Raw genomic sequence first — 25,154 nt, 5'->3', positions numbered from 1 at the left:
GCAGGTGTTGCAAGATTCACTCTGAAATAGTTTTTGATTGGGAAATGCAGCTTCTTGAGTTGCCACTGTTGCCAGTGGAGCCAAAAGGCATGCCGAAGGCAAGAGAAAGCTCCACCTGAGCACCTCAGCTTTTAAAGACTGTGGGAATTAAGTGTATTCACTTTGTCTCCAAACAAAAAACCCCACTAGCAAACTGAAATACTGTTTATTCAGTATGGGATGACACTGAATAAAATCACATTACGAGTCCTGGTGTTGGGAGGGGACAATGTAAAGGAAGGCTGGGAAGGACAGCCTGATGCAACATGAAGGCTACAGGAGTAAAACATAACCATCCTATAAACATTTTACTGAAGTCCAAAAAGATTAATGTACTGGCTTTCCTAGATCAGCTAGGTGGGTTACCCTGTTGTAGAAGAAAGTCAGGTGCGACAAGCTGACTTTCCCCTCATGAAGCCGTGCTGGCTGTGACTGATGATTGTTGTCCTCAGTGTTTTTCAGTACCTTTCAGAAAAATGTTTTCCATGATTTTACCAGACACTGAAGTGACACTGACAGGCGTCTACTTTTCAGGGTCCTCCTTCTTGCTCTTCTTGAAAACTGGGGCAACGTTCACCAGCTTCCAGTCAGCTGGGACTTCTCCAGACTCCCAAGATCACTCAAAAACCATCACGAGAGACTTTGCGATGACATCAGCAGCTCTTTAAAGACTAGTGGATGATTCCCATCAGGATTTGTCAGAAGTCAATAGGTAAAAGGGGGAAATACATTGTTGGAAGTGATGGAATGGGAATTTGCAAAGAGAAGTGACTAGTAGTCTATATGTACATAAGTTTACTGTAAACATTCTGTAATTGATTGGCAATCTGAGATTAAGGCAATTTCCAACAAATTACCTCCTGTGCAACTGCAAAGAATTTTGGGGCCGTAAAACTCCTGTGTGCTGGTGCTGTTCTGACATCTAAAATGTATCTAAAATACAGTTATAAAGAGAGGAAAATGAGAATTATGGATGTTTATGTCCTCCTTTATTTGTATGTGTTTAGTTGATTCAGACTGTTTTTCTATAACACCATAAATCAGACGTGCTGAATTAGACTTAAATACTTTAGGTAAAATGAGACATGCCACTACAAGTCCAGAAGCAGACGCAGGAGAGCAAAATTTTGCTGGCCTGCAGCTGGACTTTTGTCCTTTCAGTTCTTAGAATCTTCTGTTTGCTGAACTATGTTCTGCAGAGGTATGAAATAGCTGTGATCACAGTGGCTGGCACTGAAATGCATATGTTTGTAGGGTTTTGACTCTATTAAAGGGAGCTTTTAGCAACGAATAAGAATATTTTAGAGCTACTGTGAGTGCCTCACTTACGCTTGTTGTAGAGGAGATTTAGACCACTCAAAGAACCACTGGCACAGATAGCTGGAAAAGTGATTTTATTGAAGTAAAATGATGTAAAAGTGAGGCTTAATATAAAAGTGAGGCTTAAGAAAGTACCCTGGTCAGGTTTAATCCTACTGTACAGATACAGTAATAACAATAATAATAATTCAAAAGTATGAATACATTATCTTAATGCTCTATGATACAAAGTTATGCACAATATCACTCACCTGAGATCTAAGTTTCTCCTCGAGGAGAAACTTAGGGGTGATCCAGCTCAAGGACAGGTTACAACCCTGCAACTGGGAGAGATCAAAAAAAAGCTCACCTGGGCTTTCATATTTGTGGAATAAAGTGGTTGGCTTGCAGTCAAATGAAATGCCATGGAATTTCTGTGAAATTCCTTGCACCCACAAGTTAATTTATTCCTTACTCATTAGTTCTGGAAGAACTACCTGCTATTGATGTCTTATTCACTTGGCTGGTGTTCCCAACTCTTATGCATCAAAGCTCTTTGTGTCTCTCTGTTCTATGTGGGTTTTCAAAGAAAAGGTTGGAACTAGGAAAGTCCTTGACCTGGTCATGGCCTAGGCCTTTACTTCCTTGTGAGCCTGAGCCAAATTGTCAATAATTTCGTCAAGGAGTTTAGCTATGACTGCTGTGACTACTTTCCTAAGTCAATCCACTTTATTGACTCTAAGAGTGGTGGTACAATTACCTCTTGTCTCTGTCATCAGTGTGTGTTGCACTGCACATAATTGGTGAGGGTACAGTTATTTGATGAGTTGCTTAGCTTAATAATTATGCTTAATGCTTGTTATATATCATTGCACAGATACTGATATCATTGAATATTTTTAGAAGGGTTGCAAGTGTTTGTGGCTCATACTCCAGTCCCAGGTGCAATATGTGCGCAGCAAAGAATAGAGAGAATAGTCCAGCTGACTAAAACCTGGGCCTTTCATGACAAAGATTTAGATCCTAGAAGACTTGCTATTTGCATTTGGAGGAGGGAGTAGATTGGGTAAAAAAAAAAAAAATACTTCAAGACAATTTCAGAAATTCCTTTGATACTGGCATGCAAAAGGATTCCTTTAAAAATTACCCCAACACTTCACATTCTGGGCAGGACCCTGGCATTTACCAGGAAGATAAAAGCTTCCTGGTGTTCTTTGAGGGCTGAAATTTGAAATAATTTCTTGTGTAAGATTCCCATCTATATGTGGTAGGAAAGTCAGCAAGATAGTGGTGATAGAGACATCAGGAATGGGAGAAATTTCAGCTAATACTGCTCGAGCTACCTAGGCATCAATGGCAGGACTATAGTCATAGCCTGCAGGTAAATGAGTAAAGGTATAATTAATGCAATTCCAAGTACAAGCAAAGTGAGCTTGATAGGCCTGGTGGGTGGGACACTGGTGTAGTGTCTTTAATGTCCAAACTGACTGTGCGTAGATAAGACAAAGATAAATGGCATTGATGGTTTTGGCAGCTTTTGAGACTGCAGTATGAGGCAGAGGGGGGGCAAAATTTATGCCTAGGTAGCTGTCACAAGCAGAATGGAAGTTTTACCCCAGGTTTATCACATGTACCCTCCTGTTGAGTCACAGGGTGCAGAAAGGATCCTGTTGCTTTCTAAACTCCTCCTCAGAGAGGAGTCTGGGTGTGGCTGGATCCAGTCCTAGCTCAAAGACTTACTCAAAGGTTAATGTCTAAGGAATTCCACAGGTGTATTTGAATCTTTATACAACTTCATCCCACAGGATAAAGGAAGGCAAGCCAATATGAAAAAATCATTTTTTTATATGGTGCTAATACTGATGATATTGATCATAATACTAGTTAAAGGACCTTAATCAGAATTAATTACTACACTATCTATACTATATCACTAGTATAGATAGTGAACTATAATTACAGAGACAATAAAGCTGGCAAAATAATCAAGTAGAGATTGATGTTGCTTACTTGTACCAATGTCTGTGGGCACAGCTCTTTAACTCAGCCTTGGGAAATAACCTTGGAGGTGTCCCCACTCAAAGGAGGAATCTCCACACACACTTCTAGAAGGGGGTATGTTAAGAGTGTGGGAAGCATAAAACAGTGAAGAAAATAGCAAAGTTCAATATGAGACAGAGCCCACGCATCAGAACATCAGTGATTAGAGCAGACATGGAAACCTGAATGAGGTTTTTGTTGCCATGGCATCGGGTAGGAATTTAAAGTGGGAAAAGAGCAGCACAGTCTCAATACCAGGAAATGTTTTGTACAACTGCTACCAGGTATACCTCCTACCAAGAAATACTGCATACGACACAACCACTAAGAACAGAAAATTTGACCACCCACAGCACTTTGCACAATAATGGCTAATAAGGTATAAAAGGGCCCTGATTTTGTGTTTAGCTGGGGGATGAGAATTTGCCATGAAATTTGTAGGGACACATTTTCCTCACCCTCTGCAGAAGGGGCACCTTTTGGTAAGACTTGTGTCCTCGGCTGTGCTGAGTGTTTTGATGTGAGAAATTGAGCTTGTGATTGCCATTGTACTGTCAGGGCTATATTTAGTTTCTCTGCAGTTTATGCAGATTCTGCTCCAAAAGAGCCATGTCTGTTGCATTAAGTAAACCACAGTACTTGTGAACCTTGCTGGTTCTTTTGAATGCAAATAGACTATTGGAGCACCCAGTGCCAGGCCTTTAGTTATGTATTCATAACAAGTCTCTCCTGTTAAAAATGGGACTGGGTTTTTATAGTGATCCACTGTCAGATGTTTCTGGGCCAACTGATTCAGCTCAGCAGCCTTTAGCTCAGCAGTGTCAGGTGAATTATCAATACTGCCACTTTTTGGTTGCTTTATCAGGAACTTTTTTTACATTTTCACCCGTGCCAATTTCTACCAGGAAACATTGTTCCTCACATACTCAGAATGTTCAACTTTGGGGTTATGGAATCAGGTTGGTCTCAGCATTGTTCTCACCAAGTGCAGCATGATCCCCCTTCTCCATCCATCACTGACAACTTTTACAATCCGGGTATTGTTCGAGCTGCTTTACCCCACGGAGGCAGAGTGTCCTGCTCCAGTACCCCTGGTCAGGTGCCAGGACCCACTGGACTTGTGAGCTGACTGGCTGCGGCTGTTAAAAGGGGAAGTGGGTGCAAGTGAATACTCACTGTTTTTTCACTTCTCTGAAAAGAGACATGATGAATTTTGGGGCTTGCAGGATCACAGGGTGTTAACAGCATGGGTCACTGGAGGTAGGGGAGGTATGTGTCGCAGTGTCCTCAAGGTAGGGAGAGTTTGATTCAGAAGTACCAGGAGATTGTACCTTCCCTGGAGCATCATGGAAGGTCTGGTCTATGAGTGGTTCTGTCTGTGTAAGTAAAAAAGCTAATGCCTCTGTAGGCCTTTCTAGTTAGAAATATCTGCAGCATGGCCTCACTGAGTAAGAGTGGCCAAATTATTGGAATGGAATACTTGCAAAAGGACGTACTGTCTGGAGCTTATCTGAAGCAATCTGTAAGTTACCATTCTTTCTGGTAGCTTACTGCATCTTTCTTATCTAACATGTACCTGTAATCCCATGAAAAACAAGGCATGTAATGCAGAGGTATATAAATATAAACTCTGTCACTGTCCCAGCTGGGCAAGGTTCAACTCAGCAGAGGCTGTTACTTGCCTGCTTTTTGTGGTGCATAGCTCTGCAGCTACATGCAGTGATAAACTGCTGCTGTGCAGACCTGACTAGAATTGTATAGGAGTTACTCCACAGTGGAGATTAGAACCTCTCAAAACCAGATCCTCAGGCTGGCTGGCTCTTAGGGAAGTTGCACTTGACTGACCTTGGGAAGGGCTGAAGGGGCTTCTGTAAACTGTGGACTACTGCAGAGGGTGAGAAAAGTGTTCCTCTCCCTTGTGATCAGCTGAAGGCAGAATTTTGACTATCCATGAGGACACACAAATGATGATGCCATTGATGGTGGCATCTACCTCCAAATGGGAAGTCTCTGTAAGCTGCACCCTCCATGGCACCTGAGAAGGATCATCAGGTTCTGTCTGGGGTGCTAACTGTATGTCTGATAAGTCTGGGAAACCAAGGGCTGGGGGGTTTCCAGTTGATGAAGTGATGGGAGGGGCACTAGGGCCCTTGCTCAAGCCATGGTGGGACAAGGTGCAGCATAGGGGCTTGTTGGCAAAAGCTGGTGAAACAAGTGTTGGGGCTCTGTGTGCTGCCTGGTTGGAATACCTGGATTGAAAGGGGCTTTCAAGATTGCTTGGGTCGGCACCCTTTAGCACAGGCTTAAGGAGGTTTTTAACTACCCTGTCACAAGGGGTTTGGTAGTAACTGTGGCTGCATCCTGACAGAGGAGGCAGAATGACAGAACGAGCATAGCAGAAAATAGTTGGTGGTACATATAGGTAAAACCTTATAAAAGAAAGGCCTTGTAAAACATGGTCTAGGCCTTGCCATTCTGGCTAAGCTGGCCTGTTGAGTTCTCATGAGAAAAGAATCACAGGAATGAGAATCAGTTTGCATAACAATCTATTTTTGTGAGAGAACAGTTTGCACATGCAAAAATAAGGAGTCTATCCTATGAAAGTCCGTGAAGAAAAAATGTAAACATATCTACAAAGAAAAAAGTTTGATGGACATATACACTAGCTATTACCAAGCAATGAACTGAGTTTCAATGATTTTCTGACCTATAAGATTCCAGCATGGTGCCTTGTGATACCATATAAAAGGAGCTGTGTGCAGTGAAGATTCGGCTATTCTGCTCGAAGGAATGAGTGTCTCGTCTGTCTCATTCCTGTCTCTAACTCGAGGCCATAGCAACAAGCTGTGGTGCTGGGCACCATGTTAGTGGGCTCTGAGTAAGCCAGGACTCTTTAACTACTGGGTGCTGCTGGGCCTCAGATGGAAGACAAACTCATAGGACTTGATCTGGCACATGGGTTATCATCAGAATGATTGATAACCAGCCTACTTGTCTTTAATCCCAAATTTGTGGGACTGCCCCAGGAAATAGTCAGGTGACTTTGGTCATCTCAAGGCTTTTATCTTTGAGCATATGTTAGTGTAGTTTATCTCAAAACAACAGGTGATTCTTGGGGATGGTCTGCGTGGTTCCTCTAATAGCAATTCCTGTAACACACAACTCAAATCATGGCTTACAAGAATTTCAAGGTATATCCATTACGACCTCCACCCTTGGTCCTGTTGGGACAGGTTATAGGATTTAACATTGCAATGAACCCCTCCCCTTGCCTCCAGCCTGGCTTCAGCAAGGGATTCTAATTTCCTAATTTTTTTTGGTCTTTACAGTGACAATGATTGGATTTTAGTCTTAGTGAAGTTGTGTGCTGCATGTAGTCAAAGTTCCTCCTCTAGCAAGGATTTTACAGTTACTAATGGTTGGTATCTTAGTCTTGTTTGTCTCTCTCATAGTTACGTTCCCAGAAAATGTAATTATCTTAAGTTTCCTTAGCATTTGTCTAATTCAAGGATGTGATTTTGTTTTATCCCCAATCATTTTTTTCAGAAAATACCCAGTGAAATATTAGCAGCCTGAAAGCTTTACCTTGGATGCAAAAGCCTGTTTTCTTTGCTAAGATTGTTGCATCAATCACTGTAAGTATTGCCTAGACACTGATGTTGATGTTTTTTAGGAATTTCATATGTCACTTTATTTTCCTGTCTTTTTTTTGTTATTGGTGTCTTATGAGAGCAGAGAAAGTAAAAGAGTGAAGAAAGATAGAGCTGTCTTTGAATCTTAAAAATAACACCTATGAAATTATAACACCTTTTATTTTTTATAGGCTAGATATGAGTGATAGTTTTCATTCTCAAATTTGAAATCAGAAGAATCTTAAAATCTAAAAGAGCCCACGAAGGAAAGTCAGGAGCCCTGGTGGTTTGGGAGAAATGGCATGAAACATTCTGTTTTGAGACTGCCTAACACCTTGCACAAAGCAAGCTGGGTGTGACCATACTGAGAAGAGCTTGTCAAGATGCAGACAAGCATTCATTCTTGTATTTTCTCATGGGGGCTTTTATGCTTTTTTGTGCATTTTTGAAGGCTGAAATAGTGTTTGGCTTTGAAAACACTGTCTCTAAAAACTTTATAGAGTGACACGCTCACCCATTTGGGTTTGTAGCAACGGGGGACAAGCGACACGGACTGCCTTAAGCACCTGAAGGAGTTCAATTTATTGTAGAAATTGCACCCTTTTTATACCTTTAATCTCTGCCTGACATAACTGAGACCAAACCGAAACTTAACAGAAAGAAGGCACCCATTGGCTGGCTCAGCTGCAGTGCTGCTGCCCACGCATCCTATCATCCAATCAGCTTCCTGCTCATGTGCTGTCCATGCATCCTATCATCCAATCAGCTTCCTGCTCATGTGCTGTCTGTGCATCCTATCATCCAATCAGCTTCCTGCTAATGTGCTGTCCACGCATTCCTCCAGCCAGTCACAATCTCACTCCCATCTGTCACTCAGCTGCCATGGCGGTGATGTCCCCACCGCTTGGCCCGGCCCCCCAGTGACAGCTGTGGTGTGGCAGTGCCTGTGCTGGAGGAGCCACGCCGTGTGGCTGCTGCTGCTGCTGGTGGCCCCGCGCCTTGGAACAGCATGGCTCGGCCTTGTGGCCCCGTGCTCTGGCTGCCGATTCTGGGTGGATGTGTGAGACAAACATTCTGGTGACAGCCACCAGGCCAGCCATGCTGTTGTCACCAGGCCATGCTTTGTGCCTGATTTTGCTGTACTTGATGGGCTGGCAGTCCCTGACGTGCCTGTGGCTGTGCCGAGGGCTGTGCTGCCATGGGGGGAGGGCTGCAGCAGAGGCTTGCCTGGGGGGACTGTGCTGCGGAGCCACCTGCAGCGAGCCGGGCACTGCCAATGCGCTCGCCAGGGCCATCCCTGACCCCCCCTTGTCACGTTCCCCATCCTGGGGCCGGCCTGCCTTGACCCCTGCCTGCGTGTCTGGAACCCGAAGAGCGTGGGTTCCGGAGCCTAAAGCCCCTGCCAGAGAGTTAGTGTTATAAGCAGCAGTTGCCACATTTTGGCATGCTGTAACCAATACCTGCTATGTCACATGTATGTGGGTTACAAACAGCGAGCAATGCTTTTCTACAATCTTCATTCGTGTTTATGAAAGCAAGCTGCTGCAAGAGAATAGTTCTGGCCTCATCACTGTTGACTTGTCTGGAGTGTGTGGCTTGCAGTCTGTTTAAGAACTGCACAAATGACTCTGCTGGACCCTGTAAAATCTTAGCAAAGGAAGATTAGGATTGATACCCTGGAGTCCCTGGGAGCCACTGCAGGGCTAAGCGAGCGATCATATCACATACATCATGATGGGAGTCTGCCTGCGCTGCAGGGACTGCGAAAGCTCTCTCCTTCAGCTGCGCAATGGTGATTGCTGGATTGCTGTCCTGCAGCGCTTCTTCCTGGGCTGTACACAGCTCTCAATAATTGGTGAGCCAGGTAATTGGTGAGCTAACTGCGTCGCTGTTAGAATCAGTTTTGTTATGAAGGAGGTCCCATTATGTCTAATTTAATAAACTACAAACTTAAAATTTAGCAGCAGTTTTAATTGAGATAATACAATCAAATAATACAATCAAAATAAATTAGGCAGTGGTTCAGATAAAGCATAAGCAAAACCGATTGATCGGGGTAAGGGGAGGGCTTCCCACCCTGCCTCACGGACAAAAGGCAAAAGGATCCAAATGCTACTTATATACTGTATGCTAATACATATTCATTAGTACTTTCTGTAAATCTCCTATTTTCAATTCCTAATATCTACATCACTATACTACACAGCGCATGCTGCACTTGTTTCCAAGGGGTCTTCTGGCTCTTTGGTGGTCTTTTCAGAGGAAGGCTCATCATCTTCTTCACTGTCCTTTGAATAACCTGGCAGGTGGCGCATGCACATTAAGCTTGGTGTTATATAAGAAAGCACTGTGTTTCAATTAACCCTTATTTATTTCACAGATAAGACCACTATTTTAGACTCCATGTCTGGAGCTGTCCCAACTTTATTCATATTCAAGGTCAGTCCCTGCTCTGGGAATTGTCTTAACTTCAGTTGATGCCAGTTTTGATTCGGGAGTCTTCCTGACTTCATCCATTTCCAAGGCTGAATCCAACTCTTATATCCTGTTTCCCACATGTATCATCTCCAAAGAAACCCACCTGCTTCACTAATCACATGTACTTTTCCAATTATTTTCCCAAAATATTGATATAATTACAATTTCTTTAGCACAAATCACATCCGTTTATCACAGTTTCATTATGCTCTTCCATTTGTGGGATGTGAGGACGTACGCGGTGCTGATGGATTCTAGACAGTTCAACATGATGGATAGGAGGATAAGCCGCTTTCTTTTACTGGCGCCCTTTGTTCTTTAATCACTTTATAGTCCAGCTCTCAGTATGCTGGGTGTTGGTTTGGCACATATATTACTGGGCAGGCCGAAGCGACCGCCAATTTGCCCTCCTTCATGGTGGCTTCCCGGCATTTTTGCCATCACTGGCCTACAGTGTCGCTGTCTTGGGCAGGGAGCAAGCCTGCTGCCTGCTTGTGATGTGGGAATTCTGTACTGAAGGGGCCAGCTATGCAGGGATTCTTACCAGAGCAAGGCAGTTCTGCAGGGCTTAGGTTAATCTTGGGATAAGGGAATTCTGCGGGGTTTGGGTCAATCTTGGGGTCGTGTATGGGTTCGGGAGGCTCAGCTTCCGAAGCCATGTAATGGCCAACACTCGCTGACTTCCTTTAATGGCTCTTGTGATTGTCCCCCATGTAGTGAAAAGTCTCTGTCCTGCTGCTTGCCAGGTTTCTGATTGAAGGGGTCCATTAAAGGGAAAATCTTTAATTGATTAGACTCCCAGTCCAGCAGGGTGCTTAGTTTCACATCAGCCATATTAACAGATTGCTGATGTAGGAGCCACCCTACCTGACCCAAGCTCCTGCTTTGTTCCAGGGATATTCCACCTTCCATATTTTCTCCCACTGGTCAATTTGCTCTCCAGGTGAGGTGTGCCCACTTTGATATTCCTGAGCTCCTTCCCAAACTCTTCCCGGATCCTTCCCCGGATCCTTTTCCAGACTCTTCCTGGTCGGTTCCTTAACCTAGTGGGAGTTACTACCAGAGTGACCTGCACACCCTGCACCACATCACAGGTCCCAGTTTGGGCCAGGCATTTGTAGCAGTGGGGAACAAAGCGACACAGACCGCCTTAATCACCTGAAGGAGATCAGTTTATTGTAGAAATCGCACCCCTTTTATATCTTTAATCTCTACCTGACATAACTGAAACCAAAACGAGACCTAACAGAATTTAACAGCAAGAAGGCACCCATTGGCTGGCTCAGCTGCCATGCTGCTGTCCACGTCTTCTACCATCCAATCAGCTTCCTGCTCATGTGCTGTCCATGCATTGCATCATCCAATCAGCTTCCTGGTCATATGCTGTCCATGTGTTCCTCCAGCCAATCCCAATCTCGCTCCCAACTGTCATTCACTGGCTCTCTCCTCGCTCCTAACTGCCTCTGGCTCCTCCATTGGCTTCCAGCTGTCCGGCCTGCAGCTGTGCCTCTCACGCAGGGCCTTCTGGTGAGCATGAGCCTTAACCACTCTGGTAATTATAGCCCCATATCCTACAGTTGGGAATCTGTGTGCATGCTATAATATAGTGCATGAAGACATAGAGATATGTGCCTTTTTCAGCTTCCGAAGGTGTAAGTACTGCAGAAGTGTTGCTGCCATCCCCGTGCTTTGTGCCTTCTCCCAGCTGAGTAAGTTAATGCTGCCAACAGAATTAGGGGCTCTCTGCTTCTAGCTCACTAGAGGCACAGTCATATTTCTCAAAATTAAACTAGTGGGCCACATTATTATGAGAGATTTTTACTAAACCCAAATTAATTTTACTAAATTTTATTAAACTCAAATTAATTTTTTTCCATTTATTTTGTTGTATTTAAAGGTGTGATTGAAATTGAGTCTTACTGTCTGAAAACCCTGGCTTGTATTTTATTCTGTAGGTGTTTCTTGTGTTCAGCTCTTAAGTATTGTTTATTGTGTTGTGTTATACACGTGCCTTGGAGTTTTTTCCCATTGTTTTTGGATGAAGAAGGCAAATATAGCAATCTATTGTTAATAGAATTAGCAGAATAATGTGAAGGTTTTGTTAGTCATTAGATAGTAGAATTGTTAGTTGTTTCTCTTTTTATACTTTACTGTGTTCTGGGAAACACAACTTGACATTGTGCAACTTGACATTGTCAGCATTGATGTCCACAGGTTGTGCTAGTGGGGTTGCTCTCCTACCAGCAATTTAGGTTCAACAGTTCTGTTCATGATGCATTCTAAATCACTTCTTAGTAAGTGAAATAGGTCTTGATCAAAAGGTTGTAATTTTTGTAAAATTTTTTTTTAGCATTTTGGTTTTGCCTGAAGAAAAAGAAAACAAGAAAAGATGGACTGGAATGTAAGGCCAGTCCAGAATGCTGATGCAAACACAAACCTGCAAAGTGAAGGAGCATGTTTCACTCAGCTACTTCCTAATGGACATGTCTTTCCTCAGACAAATGCCAACTCCTCTAAAAATGCATGCACTCATGCTGAAAATAACCAAATCGTGTATATGCCAACTATCAATGTTGCCTTCCCTGCTGTAAATGCTGAAGGATTCAAAACTTCAGATCAAACCTCACCAGGAGCATCTGTAACTGGTAATAATTTTTTTATGTCAAAATACTCAGTCAAAAGGAATCAACAGATGTACGTAACAGCTCTAAAACCTCCCATTCAGAATTCCCCTTTGCGGCCAGAGATGACTCCAACTTCTTGGCCAGTCTCTAATCCCTACAGTTATCCCTGCAGAAATGTACCCCCCCTGTCCTCTCAAGTGAACACAGGGAATAATGTTAGGAATGTGCTTGGGGAGCCACAGTACAGCAATACCAGTGCTTACACCGTGCAGCCGGAAATGCTGCAGCATAATTCCCTGAGACTTGCAACACTACATCAAGGTGGCATTCATCCCCAGAATAATTCTTTTCCTCTTGGTACTTCCGGGCAACATGTCCAACCTCAGATATTTAATTCCAATAATCAGTGTAAAGTTTTGTATTCAGTGAATCAAAATACTGGGATGAATGTACAGCTGCCACAATTTCAGCAGAGTCAGATGGCATCAGAAGCTCCTAGAGGATGTTCTGCACCTTCTTTGTTGCCTGCCAACTGTGTTTCAAGGCCTGCAGCACAATCTTCAATGGGTGTACCACAGGAAATGCAAAATGTACCTAATGGATACAACATAAACCAGCAGAGGTGCCCACTGGATCCAAAAAATGCTCCTGGATTTAACAGTATTCAGCAACACTGTCAGAAGCAGCAATGTGGAGAAGTTAGTCAATCCATCAGGAATGTCTGTAATCCAAGTGGAAGTGTGACAGCCAGTCGGTCTTTTAGTGAAAGTACTGTGTCATCCCCTGGCATTCCCAAAGAACTGCTTGATGTTGTGAAAGAAATAGAAGCTCTTTCTTCAAAGCCACTGAGTGATCCTGCTTCAGTTCCAGAGAGCCAGACTAGTAGTTTGATGAATGGGCCTGTTAATGCTCAGATTTCTTCACCAGCAGCAACGCATGGAGTAGGAATTACAAAGGAGAGACTAGCTTGGGAAGCTGAAAAGCTGAAATGTCTTAAAAAAAGGGTTGTCCTGCTTGAAACGGTTCATAATTATAAAAAAAAAATCTATCATGAAAAAAATAGTCATTCTCTTCCTCCTAGTTATCCATGTTCTTCTTCTAATTGTCTTCCATGTGTGCCCAAACAGAATGTACAGCCTCCCGCATCTGAAGCAGTGAGGACAGAGAGGCCCACACTCATGGTTTCACATGAAGAAAGAAATGACAAAAACCTAGCCAGTGCTGATAACAGAAGATTGGAGGTGACTCAAAGTAACCCTCCGGTGAAGCAGGGAAGTCTTTCATCCAGCTTCACTGCTGTTCCCTCTCAGAGCAAAGTCCCAGCTCAATTTAATAATCCTGAGAGCATCTTGGAACAAGGGGATGTGCATGCCTTGGCCTCTTCTCAAGGAACTGTGACTTCCTCAAACAATGCTTCGTGTTTTACTCAAGTAGGGAGCTCTGTCAGGAGTGCCTCAAAGACTCTGCAAATTGGCCCTGAGAATTCATCATTTCTTCAGTTTGTATTGAGCAGCACAAATGTGCTGAAAGAGAAGACAGCTGGTGCTACTGCTGATAAAATACTGACAAATCTCCTGTGTAGTGAAAAACCGCTGCTTGATACATCTGTCTCATGTGGAAGCTTGCTAAAAGACACTAGTGAGAAGAATGTAGAAAGTCTGAAAGGTGAGCGGGCATCTGTGGCTCACACAAACTCTCCTGCATCAGAAACAACTGCATCTGGTGATGCTCAATTGCAGACTGAGGTAGCTCAGAAAAAACCACCATTTACTGAAAATGCATCCTGTAGCCAGAGCAATTGTAATTACTCTATGGAAGAGCTGGTTGCATGCTTGCGTTTGTGGGGGAAGTATCCACCAGAATCTGTAAGTGTGGAAAATAAACAGTCAAATGAAAGCCCCACAGCAAATCAGGTTTCACCTTCCGACCAAAAAACAAAGAAGGGAGAAAAAAATAATGTGCTGGATAGCATGGATGAGGCTGTTTTGCCTGTAACAACTACCTCTGTGGGACAAAAACTGGATACACTGACTTCCAATTTGATAAAAAATTTTGAACCTCAAGTTGCAGTTGTCTCTCCTTTAGTGCTTTGTGAACAAAGAACACTAAGTGAGCAGGCAGGCAAGATCCCAACACCTGAAGGTAAAACCTATCCAGCGATCAACTCGGGGAGCACATGTAGCTTGCAAGAAGAGGGGGAAAATGGTTTAAATGTGGCCAGTACTGCCAAAGGAACAATAGAAAATGCTTGGTCATCACCCAGTGATTGTGTTCTGGAACAAAAAGTGGATTCAGATTTGCAACAGATCAGAGTAGGTGATGAAAACCAAAGGAAAGTTAGTCAATCTGCACAAGATGCAAGAGGAAATCTGCAGCTTGGATTACAAAACAAGGCTCCTCTTCCTGAATCAGGCACAAATTTTTGTAGTCAGATCTCTCAAGTAGGTACAAGAGACCATGAAGACAAGCAAGCTGTGTTAGAGGCAGGAGATACATCTACAGCTGTGCTGGAAAGTGACATGCTTTGTATTTCTAGTGTTTGCTCTCTTGTTGAAGGTGATAAATTTTATAACCCACAAATAGCAGGCATGTTCAAATCAGTCTATGAGACACTGGAATCAGAAGGAAATGCATCTGGTACAAGGCAAAAGGAACAACATCCGGACTTGAATAAAACTGAGCTGAGCAATAACACTGCCCAAAGAGAGAGCTTGCTGCTAAAGATGTTGGAAGAATCATCAAGTCATTTGGAGAAGGAAAGCAGTGGCAATCCTCCTAAAGCAGTTTCTGCCTCTGAGCAGAACACGTCATTCAAGGCATCTTCCAAGCATCCTGAAAATTCCTTGGAAAGTCCTGCTAATATAAAACAAAAGTTAGCTCAAAATTCACTGGATTCCTCTGTCAGCATAACTGCTAAAACAAATGCACCCGCTGTTCCAGGAGACCGCAGTAAACAAAATTCCATGCCCAGTAAAAATAGCATGGAAAAGGAGGTGAACTTTCTTGGAGCAAAACCTAGTAAATATCTAAAAGATCAGCTGCTTGCTCTAGTGAAAGAGTTTCCATATGGCATTGAAGGTGCTGATGTGCTAACAAAAGAAGCAGCACAAAATCATTCAGTGGCTGAAGGGACAGAGAATCAGTCTCAAAAAGAGGTTAAAATTTGTGACAAGAATTCTCATTTGAAGGACCCAGTAAATCAGACTAAAATTGCAGTGTTAAGATCTGATCAGGTTCAAGAACTGTCTCCTGCGCACAACCAGTGTCCCTCTAGTGACAGCAAGAGAGAAGTGAGGCAACAATCAGAAAAGGCTCCAGCTGACAAGGACAACTTTGAAAGCAGTGTCCAGCCTAGTCAGGATCTATGTGAGAAGGAAAAAACCCCACAAGAAACTTCTAACCCCAGTGAAAAAAGTGAAGATCGCTCTTTAACAGGTGGTGTATCTGTAGCATATAAAACACCACATTGTCCCTCTCAATTAGAAACATCTGGTTCAGAGAAAAATGATTGTCAACTTTCAAAAGCTGAAAATACTGACTCTGCAGAGACAGAAGAAAACAACAGTCAATCTGATGCCTTGAAAAAGGAAAACTGTGTAGTGGGAGGAGACCTGACAATTTCTGAAAAAATCCCAGAAAATATTAGCAAAAATAAAGGTATTTGCAAATACACTTCTGAAATGAACAAGAAACCTAGGCCGAAGGTGGATAATGAATACAAACTGCCTACAACAAAGCAGGAAAAAATTGGACCAGTTAATTCTTTTGAAAGCCAGGATGCTGATAAATGCAAAAGCAGCAGTTTGAAGGAACATCTGCAAATTGACAAAGGAACCCAAGTGTCAAGTAAAGAATTGAATTCTTTCAAAAAAGAGCACCAGACAGCCTCTGAAGAGTTACCAGAAAAAACTGATCATACATATGCAGACAACATGGCGAAGTTGCCTATAAAGAAGGAGAGAGTTTTCAAAACTGGGTCCCTTTCAAACGATACAACCAAACCAGGTCTGACCATGAAATCCAAACCAGACATTCATCAAACTGTGAAGTCAGAAACTGTTGAAATTAAGCAATCTGAAGTCAGTCAAGGACAAAAAAAAAAAAATTGTGAAGGGAACTCCACTGAAGAACAAAGCTGCAGGGAACAAAAGGAAGTGCTTAGGCAAGATGTAGGAATTAGTGTCAAAGAGCAAGCAAAATTGGCAGCAGAAATGAAGCATAAAAAATTGAGTAGTTACCGAGCTGATGCTGTAAAATTCTCAGATAGTAGCACTGTAGACTTCAAATTAAGACACACAAAATATTCTCAGCATAAATCTCTGAAAGTTCATCCTTTGCAAGAGCAGCCACACAAACGGAAGATGAAGGAAAATATGGTTGGGAAGAGAGAATTTAAGAAAGCAAAGCTGGAAGAAGAAGGACTGAAACAATCCAAAGGAAAGAGTTCTAAGCAGCTTGTACACAATTGTTTGCTAAATGCTGACAAAGCTAAAAAACTGAATGGAGAAAATGGTTGGAAGCCAAGGAGTTCCTTAGCGGATTGCTCTGTGCTTAAACTGCAGAGAAAAAGGGCTCGATCTTCTAGCATGTCTAGAAACTTCTTTTCTAGCAAAGAAAGACATCTCGATGGTCAAAACAAAGACAAGTGCTCTGAGAAAATGTTTCCTGATAAAAATCTTCTATACCTAAACAGAAGAAATAACAGACTAAAGTTGCATCTTCAAAAGGAACCCAAAAAACACTATTTGAACAGAGTGGCATTTAAACGTACAGCACAGGAGCGCATCTCTCTGACAAAATTGGAGACATCACCTGTCAGACCCGTCTGGCATAGAACCACCAAAGTGTCACAAAGCAGCAACTCAAAAAAAGATGTGTCTGTCTCAACAGTTGAGAAATCATGCAAACAGGAAGTCCTTGAGTTCAAGCTGTGTCCAGAGATACTGTTCAGAAATCCAGCCCCTGGTGAAGAAAGCTTAGCTGCAAAGAATTCTCCAGAAAGAGATAAAGTCGTTGTAGAAGGTATGATGTTCTCTTAAATATTCAGTTGTAAGTAAAAACTATGTATTCGTTTTTAAATTCATGTTGCACAAAGCTACAGACAGTGAAAACATGTGGAGCCTGAAAGCTGAGATATCCTAACTTGCTCTCTGACAGACCACAGCTGTGTCTTCAGCTGAAAAAGAACATGGGAGTTTTCCTTCAATTTTCTGTAAGTCTTAGAGAATGAAATTAGAATACTTTAGAGCATGGCAGTTTCAAGTAACTTTGGGAGAAGGCTTTCTAAAGTACTTGTAGAAGTTAGCTTGGCTTGGTTGTAGAAAGTAGATTCCCTTGGCGTAGTGAGGGTGATCTGATCAAAGGTGATCTGGTCTGTATTCACTGTTCACCTGCTTGTGCATCAGTCTGGCTGGGCAGAGGTGGGAGAGATCTTTGTGACATTGAGGAATAGAGTGGACTTAGGCCAGACATATCCTGCCCATAGTCCCCGTAATCTTTGCCATCTTTGCTTTAAACATCCATTTTTTCTTCTCTTCTTCCCTAGCCCCTTTTTCAACATTTTACATGGTGCATTCTGAAGTATATTTATGTCAAATGTTGTATTTTATTTTTCTTAAGCTGTATATATCAGCGCTTGGAGTAATTTTCATACCCAAAGGAAATTTCCTTTTGCGTGTACTAATATATGTATTAGAATTTAATGCTGAATAGAGGACAAAACTTGTGATAAAGGAACCTCAGAAACATTTTTTGAAAATTTATTTTTAGGTGTCAAGAGTAAAAAAGAAGATTGGTTAAAATGTGAACCAGTGAAGCAAAAGAAACTGGAAGAGATTTCTACAGGTGAAGTGACTTCTGAATGTCCCATTTGAAATACAAGTTAAATCCTCTTTGGTTTTAAATGTTCTTTTACAGTAGTAAACCTTAATAAAGCATTTAAAATTATTATTTACTCATTCTCCTGATTAAATGGATACCATAGAATAGACTTACAAGTCTCAAAGATTTGTATAGCTTTTTATTGCTTTATGAATATGTTGTTGGAAATGTTGAAATTTTCCTGTGCCATTAACTTGGATGTAGCACTAGTAACATTTAAATACAGTTTTCAATTGTATATAAAGACTCTTTCATGGTTTAAAATATAGAAGGTCATGTAGCAGAATCTAGTGCAAAACCAGAAAGCGATTTTTAAAATAAATCTGGCTTTCACAGTACATTGTTGCTGTCCACACATACCACCTGTGCTCACAAGTTCCAGGACTTGTGTGTCCCAGTAGTTTGGACAACATAATCTGTATGACACCCAGAGGAAAAGTGGGGCCACTCTTACATCTTCCTCATTTCTCTTGAATGGCAAATTGCTTTTTGGATGGTCTTTTATACCTTCTAGGAATCAACTGTCACAACAGTGGCAACTTTCATCTCAGGATCTTGTTTGTTCCATCCTTTGTAAATCTTGGGTGAGGTTGCTCCCTGCTGTCCTTGTTTCTTTGCTTTAGGTACCTCTCTAGCTCTCATTTTGTTTTTCTTGTGGTCTAACAGGAAACAGAATGCATTTTGTAGCCTTGTTGCTGTCTGCTTCTTCACTTTAGAACAGAGGGCTTGCATGTGGTACTTGTGTTGTGGTGTTGCAAGTAACATAGTTTGCAACCTTCGCATCTTTTGTTGCTGTTGCCTGTGTCCTTGGGCTTTGGTATCTGCCATCATTTTGGCCCTTCCTCTCGCTTCTTCTCTTGCTTTCACAAATGCATGTTTCCTGTCATACCTTTCTTAATACTCTCCAGAAATCACTCCTGTGAAGACACCCAAATAGCCATTTTGTGCTTAAAGATGCATTGGAGATTGTTTTAAATCTGAAGTGCCTGGTGCTTTAGGAAGGAAGTTTGTGGCATCCTTTTTGACACTGGAAGGTCTTAGGTACCATGTGTATAAGGAGTGGAGTCCTTTGAGACTCTTGCTTTAATGTGCTTGTCTGTCTTGCAGCTGAGGACAGTATTCCCCTTGATACAGCTATACAGATCCTGGAAGGACATGGAGAGACTCTTCACATTCCTGTCAAAGACTCAAAAGAGATGTTTCAGACCTACAGGAAAATGTATCTGGAAAAAAAGATGCAAAAATCTTGATAGGACTCCTGTATCAAAGGTCTCACTATCACTAAGAAAAAAATGCCAACACTAAAATAATTTTTTTTCTGTTTACTTCATGTTGCTGAATAATTGTAAAAGCCCACAGTTTTCTGGTGGGTGTTGAAAATTTCCTTCACCATTTCCTCGTATTTGTGAATAATTACCATCTTATTCTGTATTTATTGTCCATATATTCTTTGGTGCTGTAAATGCTGTTTTAAACGTATTGTTTCTTTTGGCGTTTTTTTTTTTTTAAGACAGAATAGCTCCTTGAATCTTGACCAAAAAATAACAAACTCATTTAAACTGGCATAGCCTGTTTTCTTTCCTGATTCTCAAACACTTCTACTTATTATACTTTCCATTGCTGGCAGTGGAAAAATATTTCTGCTGCAAAGGGACTGCAGTGGATTCCCTGGCATTACACTTCTGTTTCCCACTTAGGGTAGTCTGATGGTTTTGCTTCTGTTTCTGTAGAAATTTTTTTTTTCTAAACTGGGAATAGAAATATAAACCCCTCAATGCAAGCACAGATCAGGGGCATTTATGAAGTATTCATGCTGCTACCCAGTTTTGTTGAATTTCTTTTTGTGGAGCTCGTATGAACGGAACTTTGAGTTCATAGTTTGAACACAGTGCTGCAGACTGTTAATTTACTGGAGACTTCTCTTGCTTTTCTTGTTCTCTTTCTTTGCCACTTCTATTGTTGAAGTGCAGGGAGTTCCAATTCACTCTTGTCTGGATTATGTTGCTGAGTTCAGCTAGACTGTGATTAATTTCTTTGTTTATAAAGTGTTAGATTATGTTTGCTTACACATTCACTGTGACATAACAGTTGTATTTGTCATTGGCTATCTTTTGTTTAAGTGCCTTTTCACTGTTACTCAAAATTTCAAATCAAATCGTATTTTTACAGAGATTTGGTACTTGATTCTTTCTATCTTATTAAACCTTTATGCTGAACAAAAAACCTGTAGATACTTTACTGAACAGTTTTTATACTTGAAATAAACTTTTGAGGACTACCCCTTGTCTTTTTTTTCCTAAAAATATGAAGTTGTGTTTACTGCAGCTAGTTAAATAGGAACTGAACATACTCCTGCAGATGAAATGCAGCTTTAAAATAAATGATGGATCTTCCTTGTTAAATGGAAGTAGTTGCAAGTTTATTAGTTTGTTTCTCTCTCTGGATGCCAAACTATTCGTCTGTGGGGAATGTTGCCACTGGAGGATTTTGTGGTATTGTTGTCAACTCTGAAAAGGTTTTTTATTTTCTTGAGAGTTTAGTTACCTGTATTATACTGCCTGCATGAAGGAAGATTTATTGCAGCCTTAAGTGTACCCAGTACAAACAAAACAGAGTTCCTGTCAGGAATTTAATCTGAGTTTTGTTCTGCACAGTGATAACATGAAGCTGACATAAATGCTGGAGTGAATGCTTTTCAATAGGAAATTATTTGATCCATTGACCCATGATGTTTATGTTCTAAATATTTGGAGAAGTCGTCTCACTGATCTTGTGCATCCAATAAGCAAGAATGCCAGTTTTGAGTCCCAGTGGATGCAGCTGTGTCTCCTTCCTCCCTTATACAAGAAGTGCATCTTGGCTCTGGGACAATATTTACATTGTGACAGAGTGACATTGTGACTTGTGCCTGCTCTGATTTGGTATGGCTGGGATCTTTGGGATAGACTTTTTGCTGATATTGGAATCTCTGGTAAATTGCTGTAGCTCATAAGTTGGCCACTATCCATTCAGACAGCTGCTGGAAGGAAAACATCTGTAAGGAGCAGTGGTAGGGCTGCAAGGAGTACGTACAGAGAAAAGCCTGGAGACCATCTGCTCCACAGGATGAGCACTGTGGATATGTGCACAAATGTCACATGTAAACACCAGACCTTATCCTGGTCATGCTGGCTTGACAGACAGATACAGAGCAGATACAACTGTCTCTAACAATGCCTGTTTCACCTGTGGGCATCTCCAGCAACTACAAGATAAATGGGCAGTCACAGGAGCCAACAGGAAAAGCTTTTCATAGGGAAGCCTGATGCTGCTTCTCGGCATTTCTGCTCTTCATCTCATGCGGCTAACTATGGTTGAACCTGTTCATGTGCAAGTACCTCCAGTGCAAATTTCTCCCCTGATAAGACCGTAAACAGCTACAGACAAGATGCATGAGTCCCTAAACCTTAAATTTTAACATTATGACAAAAATAAAGTTTTTATAGAAAGAGTGTGGGAATGAGAGCACAGGATGAAATTGACATGTTTAATATTTGGAGGTGACTATTCAATACACACTGTAAGTTCTTAGGGTTTAATGGCTCTGTGAACTTCACTAGTTTTGTGGACTTGTACTCATTTAGTGCTATGATGATAAGTTTCCACACACAGCATAAAGTCTCTCAGGGGTTAGAAAGTGCAGTAAGATGAGAAGCCCCACTGCTGCCTGGGAGGGAGGCACTCTTCTGGGTTAGTGCAAGGGGCTTTCAGCTGTTCTGTACTCCTGGGAGGCTTTGTGGCAAGGGAGATAAGAAACTGCAGAGAGCTGTTCCGCAGTGTTTTGATGAGAACCTCACTCACTCCATTGTTCTGTGTGCTGGGAACAGGAGAAGGGTCAAATGCATAGTTAATGAGAGCTAGACATGGATGCTATCTATACCTGCAAATGCTGTTTTTTGTGTGGAGCTGGTCAGAGGTCTTCCTGGGATGCCAGCAGAAATCCCTGTTGTCTTTTCGTAGCCCTGCTCTGTCCATTGCCTCAATGAAAGAACTGAGTGTGTTGCACCCTGCAGGAGGAGAGGTGCCTGGGGTGATGGAGAGAAGCTGGGCCTGGAATGGGGGAAGGAAAAGGGTTACCTGTGCATAAATATTTATTTATTTTTTTTCAAAAGAAAAATCCAAATCACTACTCAAATGTTTTTAATAATTGGAAATTAATTGACTTAAAAATTCCCTGAGGCAAGTCTCATCCTGTAGCAGGATGCTCTGCCTGGAGTGGGGGTAAAACAACTCAAACCTATTTGAAGAGCTCTCAGTGGTGAATGCAGAACAGGGTGTCACATTGCTTCCCCCAAAAAATGAGCTTAAGCACCAGTACCAAAATAAGTATATCTACTTGCCTTACTTGGGAGACTTAGTCTATGTATTCATGATAAGATACAGAAGGGGAATTCTGTTCTGAAATAACTGTTCTCCTGTCCTGGCTTCTGTTACTCCAGTGGCCTTGTCAACAGGGACAGGTTTCTGTTTAAAGCTTGGTGACAGGGTGGATTAGCTGTCATCTCCCAGAGAGTGGCCACCTGTTAGCAAGGTCTAACACAGACTTGATTTCCAGCAGTTGTTAGCTCCTAATTCTTTGTCCTTTTTGTGTCATGTCCTGTTTCATTTGCTTATCATCATCTGAGTCAATCTCAATTCTTGAAAATTTATTGATGAAGGAGCCAATCCAGGTTTCTCTAGAGGAGTTGACTGATTCCGGCACCCCCAGCTTTTATTTAGGAATCAGCCATGAATGTGGCAATGGCTTTCTTTCCCTGATAGATCAATACTGTGGCCTGTGGAAGATAACTCTCCTTTTTTTTTTCCCAGAGGCTCATTAAAATAATTATTAAACTGAAATTTGTTATTAAAAATAGCCTCTGCACTCATCCAGTAGGGTTTTGATAGAGCCTTTGAATGCAGAAGCACAGATGCAGAGAAGAAAAGCTGTTCTGGAGCGTGGTTTGTAAACTGTTATACTGAATGTTTAAAGTTGCATTTCTCCTTTCTGCTGCACATCAGTGGCCTCATACTCTTTGTTTACAATTTCTGACAAATCCTTTTCCCTGCTTTCAGTTTTTGTAAGAGAAGCTGCAGGCAGTGGAGGGTCACAGAAAGGGGGTCACTGAGCTGAGATGGGCCAGTGACAAAATTGCCAAAGCAGCACAAACATATTTAGCATTTCTTCTGTAGGACAGAAACTGGCCAAATCACAGACTTACTATACCTGAAAAACAGTGAGAGAATTGCTGACACGGAGATAATATATTTAGCTAATTGCTGATTTAACATCTGGTAAGACCATAGGGTTGATGTTGCAAAATCCCAGTGCTTGAACCAGCTGCAGAGCTAGAGAGAAGAGGTCAGTTGTCTCTGGGTGACCCTGGGGAGCTGACTCCTCAGGAAGGCAGCTGTGGGATGTGGATGGAATGTTGGGCTGCCTCTGGGACAGGCTCAGAGCTGACTCCCCAGGAATGAGGAGCAATCTAGCTCCATAAATGAGCAAGTACAGAAGGTTACAGGTCACTACAACCTAGAGGATGAAAGGAAAAATCAAATATCAATAGGTAGGCTTAGCAAAATAGGATTAGCATTGAGAGTCCCACTGTCTGGGAATCCACAGCTACAAAGACAAACACCTCCACACCACCTTGACACATGAGGTGGGACACCCCTCATGAGCTTGCACCCAACAGCTGCATCTTGCAGACCCTCTTGAGCTGGGAGAGCTCAGGATTTTGGGGTGCTTGTCATACTCCACTTTGCTAATATTTATCATACCCACACACTGCTAGGTTTATCATAGTTCCATAATTGTTAGGTTTAGGCAAACATAACTGGCATAATTTTGTTTTCCTTGTGTTTGTAGTACTTGAATTTATCTGGCAGTTTTTCATAGCAGGAGCCTGCAAGCTGTGGGGCTGGAGCCTGGAGAGGCAGAGGCACTGTTTACCCACAGACTCCCAGTGTGTTCAGCCTGTAGAGCTGTCTTTGAAGCCTGGAGGGGTATCAGAGGGCACTTACATCACTCATAATAAATCTCTAAGGGCATTTATGCTGCCCTGACCACACAAGAAACTTATTTCTACCCTAATTTAAGGAAAAGATAGAGTCTCCTAAAGGAAAGGGAAATACACTCTTCAGTCACTGCAGTGGGGAAATAGCCTGCCTGGGAATTGCAGTAACCCAAAGAAAAAGGCATTGTTGTATTAAAGGTTTAAAATTATGAGAATAAAATCATTGTAAAAGGAGGATTCAGAAAAGAGAAATCCCAGGAGAACTCGATGAGAAAAGGCAGAAAGTGTACAGAAAAAAAAAATTAAGCTGCAGTTACGTTCAGTGAAATTACAGTGTAGTATTAAACTGAGCTCTGGCTATCACCACTAAATCCACTAGATGACAGTGTGGAGACTGCATTCAGCACTACAACAACATCTGTCTGTTCTTTAAGGGCCTGTTGCCATTGTCTCACTGCTAGAAACCCAAAGTTTGCAGTGTGCCTCTGCTCCCAGCCAGGGGCTTCACCCCTGTCAGCGGAGAGAAGGTTGTCTTGGTCAGTACTATAACACTGGCATGAAAGAATTGATCATCATTTCTCTGGCACTGGCTGTTTTTTCCAAAGCCTAGAGGTCTGGGGACTTGGATTTGGGGAGTGGTAATGAGAAGTGGTCTGAAGGATGGAGGGACACCTGCCATCTCTCTGCTGTGCCTTGCAACCAGGCATGGAGGGGACAGGCTTTTTAGCAGAGCTTGTTGTGACAGGACAAGGGGCAATGGTCTTAAAATAGGAAAGGGTAGATTCAGATAAGATAAAAAGAAAAGATAAGGGTGGTGAGACACTTGCATAGGCTCCCCAAAGAGGTGGTAGGTGAATGCCCCATCCTTGGAAACATTCAAGGTCAGGTTGGATAGGGCTGAGTCTCCTGGTCTTCATGTGGTGGCCTAGCCAGGGCAGGAATGTTGTGGGGGGCACACACTGGTCAGAGGGCACTAAACCATCCCATTGCCAGCAGTGAGGCTCAGCTGATCAGCCCTTCCCTTCTGCTGCGTCTCTCCCCTATTAAAAAAGATGCCTTCATTTGAGAGACATGAAATATTAATCTGTTGTGCCATTTATTCTAGTGCAGCTTACCATGCACTGGAA

The 25,154-nt window shown here is 42.2% G+C and overlaps 1 protein-coding gene across 13 annotated transcripts in view; it reads left to right on the top strand.

Annotated features, from left to right (window-relative positions):
* Positions 1–20,323, top strand: part of RESF1 (retroelement silencing factor 1) — a 28,491-nt gene extending 8,168 nt beyond the window's left edge. For 5 of the 13 annotated variants that reach the window (XM_041467167.1, XM_041467173.1, XM_041467168.1 and 2 more), the window contains 5 exons: positions 574–751; positions 6,925–7,013; positions 11,839–17,134; positions 17,882–17,956; positions 19,100–20,323. In XM_041467167.1, coding sequence (XP_041323101.1) covers positions 11,878–17,134; positions 17,882–17,956; positions 19,100–19,242 — 5,475 coding nt within the window. In that variant the 5' untranslated portion in view covers positions 574–751; positions 6,925–7,013; positions 11,839–11,877 and the 3' untranslated portion in view covers positions 19,243–20,323. Of the gene's footprint in view, positions 1–573; positions 752–6,924; positions 7,014–9,390; positions 9,450–11,129; positions 11,198–11,838; positions 17,135–17,269; positions 17,325–17,881; positions 18,231–19,099 lie in introns of those variants that run through there. The other 8 variants (XM_041467171.1, XM_041467174.1, XR_005955105.1 and 5 more) reach the window with 7 other exon arrangements.
* The last annotated feature ends 4,831 nt before the right edge of the window (positions 20,324–25,154 follow it).

Source organism: Pyrgilauda ruficollis, unplaced genomic scaffold (genome assembly GCF_017590135.1).
Source record: "Pyrgilauda ruficollis isolate IOZ18807 unplaced genomic scaffold, ASM1759013v1 scaffold201, whole genome shotgun sequence".
NCBI classification, from domain to species: Eukaryota; Metazoa; Chordata; class Aves; order Passeriformes; family Passeridae; genus Pyrgilauda; species Pyrgilauda ruficollis.
The sequence above is the reverse complement of the archived record's forward strand: the minus strand, read 5'-3'. Positions and strand labels throughout refer to the sequence as shown.